We start from the raw sequence: 10,235 nt of genomic DNA, 5'->3' as shown, positions 1-10,235 counted from the left end.
GAAACATGTATCAATCAAAGGGGGGATGGTCAGGGGTACTTTCCCTATCTTACCCTTTTGCGTAGTGCGTTGGCATGAATCGCATGATGCACAGTAACGCTTGACATCGGCTTGAATCCCTGGCCAATAAAAGTGGGCGAGAATCCGGTCAGCCGTCTTCTTCGTCTGCAGGTGACCTGCTAGAGGGGAGTCGTGAGCTAGTCGGAGTACTTCACTGCGATACGGCTGGGGCACCACTAGCTGCGTGAATGTCTTTCCTCTCTCGACGTAGGGAGACCTGTATTCACGGAAGAGAAGATTATCACGACAAAAATATCTGACCTCACTTCCTTTCCCTACAGCCTTAGCCTCACCTTTCTCCGCCAACTTTCGAAGTTTCTCCAGCGTAGCGTCTCGTGCCTGCTCTCTGATCATCTCCTCCCTGGTTGCAGTGATCGTCGGCTGGTCTGCTGAGCCTAGTCTCTTCCACGGCCGTTCCTTCGATTTCCTCATGCCTCTTGTCTCTACTGCTGCACTTTCGTTGGTTGTAGGTAGGGGTGTCGGTAACTGCTTCACACTCTCGTCAGTGTGGGGACGATCACGACTGTCGGAGGTCGTTGTGATGCCGTTCTGCGTTGTCCCTTTCGAAGACTCTGCTTTCGCGGACTCTGCCTCTGAACTGGAGGTCGTCATCTCGTCAGCTGACGGCTTCTCCCTAGCATCCTCTCCGCTCCATCCGATGTCCTCGTCACCAGGCTGCCTAGCACCACTAACATTACCTATGATTAGATCGTAGATAGGATTCGTCATACATAAAGCATGTGTTGTTCCAACAAAGTATGGTGAATCGATTTCAACTTTTGCTAGTGGCACTTTTCTCACAGTACCATCTATGAGCACACAAGTTTGAATCTCACCAGTCAGCTGTGATTCCTCTATCAGTTGACGTTTCACCACTACGGCGTTGCAACCAGTGTCTCTCAGCACCTTCACTCTTTAACCATTTAACATACCTTCACATGTCGGCATGTCTGTGCCTACGTTACACCCACCGCTAAGAAGGGGTAACTCGTGACCACACATCAGTTTAACAGAAGGTGTGCCACTAACATTCCCTCTCTCGTGAGCATCACGAGTAGAGCATACTCCTACCACACATGTTGCCCCCGTCTGTTTTGACTTTGGCACATACTGCTTGCTAGTTACTTTCGACTGGTCAGTTTTACGGTCTGGACACTTAGAAGCAAAAATGTCCTTGCTTACCACAGACAAAGCAACCCTGGTTGTCACGTGACGTAACGCCCCTTTCTTTGCTTGGTTTGCTTCGTTGCCCTGGTTACGAGACTTATTATCGTCGCGTGCGCGTTTACCGGAGCCGCCATGCCCGTGTGCGTCCCGATACCGATCTGCGATAACTGCCATCTCCTTCACCGATCGTGGGTTTCCTTCACGAATGAAAACAGATAATCCACGATCACAACATTTGAGCAGCTGTTCACGCACCGTTAGCTCTAGTAGCCCTTCATAGGACTTACTTGTACCCGACATCTCTACCCATCTAGTAGCATATCCGATTATGCGCGTTGCAAATTGCCTAAATGATTCGCCCATTTTCTGCCGCGCCTCTCGAAAACGTTTGCGAAAGCCTTCTTCAGTTAGCGCAAACTGCCGCAAGAGTGTATCTTTCAGACTCTCATAGTCATCAGCTTCATTTGCCGGTAAGAGAGAATAAACTTCCAAAGCGCGCCCGGTCAAAAGGTTCCCCAATGCAGGAGCCCAGCATTCTTCTGGCCACTGACTTTGTGTTGCATATCTCTCAAAACGCAACAGATAAGCGTCCAAATCGTCAGAGTCAGCGCGAAACGCCGGCAAGCTTGGTAGGCTACTCCTTACACTATTTGTTCCCTTCACATTGACACTCTTATATTGAGCTATTTCTAACTCAATCCTCATTTGCTTGGTTATTTCTTCCCTCTGTATCTGTCTTTCATCTCTTTCTAACTTTTCATCTCGTCTTTTTTTTTTTGAGATATATTGTACTTGTCTCTTTCAGTGCGGCAAACTCCACTAGTTCTCTACCTTGCAGCCCACAATCTTTACCTAACTGTATGTACTTCTCTAATTCCATTGTGATATCTTATACACACAGCATGAGGTTACACAAATAACGTCTCAAATTCTTGTATGAATAAACCCTGCCAAGTTCTCTCCCGGACACGCCCCCAATTGTCACAGAATTTGCCCGATTTCCATCCTTATATATGGAAATAAACGGAACAAAGAAATTTTCATAATCTCTGAGAACTGTTGGCAGGCTGTAACTCATACAAGATGAAACGGAGGAAACAATGTGCATTCAGTTAACTCAAATATTTTAATTGTCTATAACTGTGAATCTTGGTTTTACAGCAAATTATAAAAAGAGAAAAAAACGAACATACAATTCTTCCTATTCAGTGGCTTTCTGGCTCTTAGGACTTTATGTTTAACTTAAATTGGACTTATTTCACCTCGATTATGCAACTGGCTGTCATGGATGTAAGTTGTTTGACGATGGCTTATGACGACGACGTATGACGATGACGTACGACGGTGACAATGTAAGTCGATGACGGGGCCCCGTTACGCTGGTGCTGGTATGGACTGTCGCGTGGTCTGTCGTAGCAACTCTTCGCGATTGCCGTTCGCGTGGTTGCTCTCCCGACGGACGTCTTCGCGATGTCTCCTCAGCATCCAGGAATGAAGTTCAGTCGACAGTCTATGCTCCCTTACTGCCTCGGAGCTGGTCGACAGTCAACGACGCCTTTATGCACCTGCCTCTTGCAGTGTCAGTGGGCCCTTGACCCTTCGGGAAACCCGGAAACCCTTCAAATATTAAAATATTCAGATCACTTACAGCCAGAGCACTTGAGCACATTCATATTATCCTAATCAACGTTCAAATTACCTCATTATAAATATACAAATGTATCTCAGCTCATGCAACCATAAATAACAACCATTTTATATTCTATATCACATATTAACTTGAGCGTTTAACAATAACCATTGTATCTACATCACATATTAACTGAAACCTTTATCACAATTCACTCTCAATTCGGATATCCGTTACGCAAACGAATTATGCCAATTGAATACATTAACATTTCAAAATTAATGCACTTACCACTATCTGTGGGTATCTCTAGTTAATACTGACTGGGGTGGCGGCCCCTGTCACCGTTACCGAGTGGCCATTTACAGCGTGTCACGGAGACAGCACCACAGCGTGATGTCCCCTTCACGGCCTGATGTCATACTGCCGCTCCTTGCCACACATAGCACTACCGTGGCTCTACCGAGAGCGGTCTGGAATGTCTTCCATTGACATGTTAAAGAGTTTGCATCAATTTACATACTTAAGTGCTTATTTACAAATTCCATGCAAATTAAACTCAGTGGAGGAGAGCGTCTGTCACTCCACTCGTGACAATTATTTTGTACTAAAACATTTTGTAAAGCCTTTTTTTTTTTGCTGCTTCATCTGCCACTTCATTCCCTGTTATTCCGATGTCAAGGAATCCATTCCAAACTTACTTAATGTTTCTGTAACAAAACTTTCATCTCTTTGAGATCGTATGGCTTTGAGATGAAGGGCACTGAGTGAGTGACTGAGAATAACTAACCCTGTTTGAAGTGTTAGTACATTGTAATTGACCAATCCACTACAGAGCTGGCATGATAGCCGCCAATTGATGTTCTAGTAGCCTACGTCATAGTATGCAGCTCAATTAACCTAACAATCATTCTCTGATCAAACGGTAATGATGAATTTTAATGGTGGTGGGGGGAGGGGTCGGATGCTCATTATGGTATACGTGGTAAGGCCTTGGAGGGGTGTAGAGAGTACCTCAAAACAGAAAACTGTACGTGTTCTTTGGATGGATATAATTTAAGCCTAAAAGTTATTGCTTGCGGGGTTTTGCATGGTAAAGTCTGCTAGGCCCTTTATTGTTTGTTTAATAATCATCTGTGTATAAATGATTTTTTTGCAGATTTTCAATTTGGTAATGATTCTTCCTTCTTCTCCTTCTTCTTAACTTCTTCTTTTTCGCTTCAAAATCAAATTACTCTCGCGCTCCCACGGTATATTCCGAATTGCTAAATGTTACTCTCTATGGTTAATGAAGAACTAATGATTAAATTGTACCTATAACTCGTCAGAAACTTAAATACTGAAGTGCATTCTATTTTAAGCAATACGATAGACGTTTTGCAAACATGATATCGAAATGGCAGCACTCTTTTAAAAAATACATCTGGTTTGCAGGTATCTGCATGGGTGCCACTTTTGATAAATTGTTACTGATGTTCTGTTGAAGATCATATCACTATTATGCAGTGACGATTTCACGGAATACTGGTATCAAATAATAGACCCAAGCTGCACTCCCATATTTTTTCTTTGTCAAATTTACATTCCTTGACTTTATCCTACTTATCGAAGACTGCGGAAAAACACCAATCAAAATTTGTTAGATAAACTGATATCGTTATACAAAAGAAGGCGCTTCAAATTTTGTGAACTCAGCCCTTGTACCCATTTATATGCACTATAATCTAATTCATTCTTTTAATTAAAGTTTTGTAGTGATTTCAGTGAGGCTAGCTCATGCGAAATTACAATACCCTCACACACACGTATTTTGATTCCATGTTCAGAGAAACGAATATCCTGGTAGACAGTCTAGTGAATTTCATTTATATAGAACTCGGGAGGATTATACCGTGCTCAAAATATATTCATTTACACAGTCCTACCGAGACAGTGTGTATGATATAATCCATAACATATTCAAATATCATCACCCCAGATAATCAAATGCACTTTACCAGCACACTGCAGAAACCATTTAGCAGAAGCTATTCATTTAACGACACATTAAAGTATATATAACGTCCATAAAACGAATAATACAGTGGAAATTCGATACGAGTTATGGGACTAAGACAATTTGTCCTCTATACCAGATATTTCGTTACATCACTAGTCGATAAGCAATACAAAACAAATAAATTCATTGGGACCGGAGAAATTACTCTTAATTATTCTTAATCATAAAATACATGGGAAAGTATGTTTTCAGTACATGTATTTCTATACAACCTTTTTTTCCCTTTTCGTGGAGTCGTGATATAGGGTGAGCATGCATTTAGAGGCCCCTTTTCATTTCTTGAAAATCCTTTGCATTTTCAACTCCAATAACTTTTGAAAGGACAATGCTACTGCTTTGAAAGTTGGCATTATTCATTGGAAGAATGTGTGAATAGAGCATGTCAAATTTCAGCTTAATCTGATAATTGCTTCATTGTTGTAGCTACGGTGGTTTACATCTTGTTTTTTTTTATGTCCCATTCATCGCACAGCTATTACAGCTTGGTAACTACATTTTTACGTATGCCTACTTGATGAATAGACTTTGTACTTCAGAGCCTCTTTTCTCAATTCAAACTTTTCCACAGTGTGTGCTTTCTTTCTATTATTAGAACAGGCTAAGAGAGTTAATTTGAATTGAGTTAATATCATTGTAATGCTTAGAGTCTGTTTGTTTGTTTGTTTGTGTATTTGTTTTGTTTTATTTTATTTTGTTTTGTACAGAATTCTATCGTTCGTTAACTAAAAATCCCTGTCTGGCGACATTTTGTTGGTTTTGTGATGCAGGGTCACATGCAAAATAACACAGTAGATATAACCATAACTCACTCGCACAGATAGAGGGAAAGAGAGATTATAAATGATAAAATTATTATATCAAAATACCTACACAGGCAATGACAGGATGATCATTTCAGCATGAACTAACTCAATTGGGGGAAAAATTGTGGTGCTTGCTGCATAGGTCTCAGCTTATCAATTTAGAATATCAAAGGTCCCTGGACAAACTAATTCAAGCGCCAAGTCGTTGCTTGGCAACAGCAAGATGCCACTCAACACAGAATGCAGTAAAGGCATCCGCTTTTCTCAGTCAATTGATCATTTCAAAGAATGGTTAAACTAGTATTAAATGAAACGGTGCTTCACCTGCAAAATTTCATCCATGAATAAATCATATTGATAGCAAGTGCCCAGGGTGATATAAAATGTAAGGCCTTGCAGTTTTTCATCAAGCAAGTGATAATCAGTCATGCAAACTGTTGAAATGACAAAAGGACGCATGAACCGAGACTCACACAAACACATGGATGGAAAACGAGTCAGACAGTTAGACAGTGAAAAATTAATAGGTAGGCAGATAGATGGCAATAGACAGACATACATATGAATAGATAGAGAGAAAGAGTACCATAAATCGAAGTTTTTTTATTTCTTTTTTAAATCTCACACAATTCTCTGCTCACATTCAAGAAATCTTCCATTATATTTTAGATTCATCACCATAGGTAGTAACATTAACAATGGAGGGGAAAAAAAACCCTCAAGGGTTTTCTCAAGGTCTTGAATTTTATATTACTGCTCATTTCAATCACTTCTTCTTCTTTTTTTTTTTTCTTAGGACCTTTTGCCATAAAAGTTTGATATTGGTCCTTTGCATGGTTTCTCTGTCATTCTTTTTCATTTTCGGTCTTTCCCTAGGATAATTTATGTTTGCGAGCTCAATTATTGTAAAAGTCAGTAAAATGAGCAGAATCTTGATGAAAGTGGTATCACAGTGCAATTTCATACATTTCACAATGACCAACATGTAACGAAGCTACACACATCCTCACAAACATTATTCTGCTCAGTTGGTTGTGTCCTTTCTTGCGACGTTTCAATCTCAAGAAAGCCGACTGGAAGGGCTTCTCTGATGACCTAGACTCTGCTATTCTAGATCTTCCCGCTACCCCTGACAATTATGATGCTTTTGTAGAATCAGTTAAATCATCATCGCGCCATAACATTCCTCGTGGCTGCCGCACAAGGTACATCCAGGGCTTGACTGATGACTCTAAAGCATTATATGATGACTACATCTTGCGTTTTGAGGATGACCCTTTTAGTGATGACACCATTGAGCTTGGTGAAGCCTTAGCTAATTCCATCACTGAAGAAAGGCGGAAGAAATGGCAAGAGCTCATTGAAAGCACAGATATGACTCATAGTAGCAGGAAAGCCTGGAAGACCATCCGCATCCAGGAAATGACTACACAAAGCCGCAGCCAAGGCCGCAAGTCACCGCTGACCAGGTTGCCCACCAACTCCTCTTGAATAGCCGGGGAAATCCAAATCACCGTCCTCAGAGGGCTAAACTTCCCAGAGCTGCTAATGCATCCTCACAAGACGCCACAAGTTTCACAAGGCCATTCACAATGAGTGAACTGGAATCTGCAATGAAGTCTATGAAAAACAACAAGGCTGCAGGTCTTGATGATGTCCTAGTGGAACAGATCAAACACTTCGGGCCAGGTGCACGCAGATGGCTTCTTGATATGGTCAACGAATGTGTTAAGTCCAACAAGATCCCAAAGATGTGGAGGAAAGCAAAAGTCATTGCTCTACTGAAACCTGGTAAAGACCCTGCCATCCCTAAGAGCTATAGGCCGATATCCCTACTCTGCCACATGTACAAGCTGTTTGAACGCCTCCTCCTGAACCGCATAGCATTGTTCGTTGATGATCACCTTATCCCGGAGCAGGCGGGTTTCAGACCGGGAAAATCATGTACAGGACAACTACTGAACCTCACGCAGTACATCGAGGATGGTTTTGAGAACAGAAAAATCACTGGTGCTGCCTTTGTCGATCTTTCTGCAGCATACGACACAGTCAATCACCGTATCCTTGCCAAGAAACCGTATGAGATGACCTCAGATGTTAGACTCACAAAGTTGATCTGCAACATGCTATCAAACCGCAGATTCTTCGTAGACCTCGGTGGTAGAAAGAGTAGATGGAGGACACAGAAGAACGGACTTCCTCAAGGGAGTGTGCTTGCCCCTTTGTTGTTTAACATTTACACAAACGATCAACCTACTCAACCAGACACTAGACGATTCCTCTATGCTGATGACCTTTGCATTGCATCTCAAAAGGACACCTTCGAAGAAGTAGAGGACTCCCTCTTCAGTGCACTGGACTTACTCATTCCCTACTATGCCAACAACCATCTAAGAGCTAACCCAGACAAAACACAAATCAGTGTGTTTCATCTTAAGAATAGGGAAGCCAGCCGTCAACTACGGATTAGTTGGTATGGGAAACGCCTGCAACATGTATCCAAGCCAGTCTACCTGGGGGTGACACTTGACAGGTCCCTCACTTTCAAGGATCACATCATTAAGACCAAGGCAAAGGTGGCATCAAGGAATAGTATCCTCCGAAAGCTCACTTATACGAAGTGGGGTGCTGATGCGAAGACGTTACGTACAACAGCACTGGCTTTATGCTACCCTACAGCTGAGTATGCGTCACCTGTCTGGAGTAGATCAGCTCATGCCACCAAGATTGACACTGTTCTAAACTCTTCATGTCGTGCTATTACTGGTTGCCTAAAGCTCACAAAGGTTGAAGACCTCTACCTACTGGGTGGGATTGCTCCTCCAAGCATCCGCAGGACCGTTGCATCCCAGAAGGAAAAGCTGAAGCAAGAAAATGACCCTCGCCACCCTCTCTTCAATCATGATCATTCAAGAAAGAGGCTAAAATCCAGGCGCAGCTTCATGCATTCTGTAAAGGCCCTGTTCAAAAGCCCTGACAAGCAGCGTGTATCCATGTGGATTGAACGTCTTACCCATACACCGCATACAGTGTCTACTACCGGCCCTAAGGAAACTATACCATCAGGTGCCAGTGAGGCATGGCCTTTCTGGTCTTGCTGTAATCGCCTAAGAAGTGCTGTCGGCCGCTGCAAATCTAACCTAGCAAAGTGGGGGTATAGTGAGAATGATGACACCACCTGCCTGTGTGGAGAGGAGCAGACTATGCAACATCTCCTGGTCTGTCCACTTCTACCAGAGCCTTGCACAAAGGAGGATCTGGCAGCTCTAACGCCCTGTGCCAGGCAGTGCATCCAACATTGGACTGGACGAATCTAACGTTCCATTCTGCGTAGTGACTCGAGAAGAAGAAGAGTTGGTTGTGTTAATTCTGATTGGTCTGTAAAGCTTATGATGGCTTAGCTTTTCAATCAGGAAACAAGATAGATCAAATGGATAGACTGCCTGTAACTTCTCTTCTACGAAAAGTCCTTACTACCTGGATACCAGTATTACAAGACTACAGTGATCTAACAGGACGCATATCCTATCAGTATTGAATTACATACTATAGAATTAAATCAAAGAATTAAAGTTGCCGATATGTATGTATACTTCTATTTATTAACTAATGTTAATCTTTTGCACATTCCAATATACATAATTATGCTTATATGATATAATTCCTGATTTGCTATTTTTGCTGTTTTGTGAAAGAAAAATGAGAATGAAAAATAAATGATTTGAATTGAAAAGTAAAAAAGAAAAGAATCTAGTTCAAGTCTTGTGAGGTTATGACATCATCACCTCTGCCACTTTAAATGAGTACTATATTTGCAAAATATTTTGTGAGGTTTTTATATCTGTGAATTTCGCGATTCAGGTATTTTTCTCAAATTTCAAAATATACTAAAATACTAACTCTAATCCTGACATGATTGTGATGTGCACAACAAACACATTTCTATAATCATTCTCTACTGTACTCCATAATCACAAATTTAACCATGTGCAAATGCAAGTCCCGATTCGAAAAAGCACTAGACTCTATAAATATGGGGCGTATGCAGTATAAAAGGATATGACTGATGTCATTTAATTGTGGAAACCTGGGAAGCTTAGGAGCTACTATACTTGTTGTCTACACCACTGTATATTCATTAAAGGAAACATAACCTATTATCATTTATAGGTGATTTCAAAAATTAGAATTGAAACACTCTGTTTAATGGTAAATTGATTGTAAATATCTAATTGCTCTTCTATGGTGTCCACATAGGATACAATTAAACTATAAAACTCATTATAACCACAGGGGGTCCCATTACATCAAAAGTGATTACAACGAGATTTCATTACAATTAAGTAAAAAAGTTGAGGTCCCAAAATTATTAAAACTATTAAATTATTAAGTCTTTTGATGCAAAATTCTGTTTGGTACAGTCAACTCCCGTTACAACGAACACGGTTATAACAAAATTTCGTTGTAACGAAGTAAAACTTCTGGTTCCAAAATTAGCACCAATGAAGCCTATGGT

The 10,235-nt window shown here is 41.3% G+C and overlaps 1 protein-coding gene across 1 annotated transcript; it reads right to left on the bottom strand.

The window, feature by feature from the left end:
- Window positions 1-975: 975 nt before the first annotated feature.
- LOC139727866 (uncharacterized) lies at window positions 976-1,932 on the bottom strand. The gene has a single exon (XM_071638837.1). The coding sequence runs from the start codon at window positions 1,930-1,932 to the stop codon at window positions 976-978; it is 957 nt and encodes a 318-aa protein (XP_071494938.1).
- Between the last annotated feature and the right edge of the window lie 8,303 nt (window positions 1,933-10,235).

This window comes from Diadema antillarum, unplaced genomic scaffold (assembly GCF_040938485.1).
Source record: "Diadema antillarum isolate AM-2024a unplaced genomic scaffold, OU_Dant_1.0 seq00000157_RagTag, whole genome shotgun sequence".
NCBI lineage: Eukaryota > Metazoa > Echinodermata > Echinoidea > Diadematoida > Diadematidae > Diadema > Diadema antillarum.
Note: the sequence above shows the minus strand (reverse complement) of the source record. Positions and strands in the feature narration are given on the sequence as shown.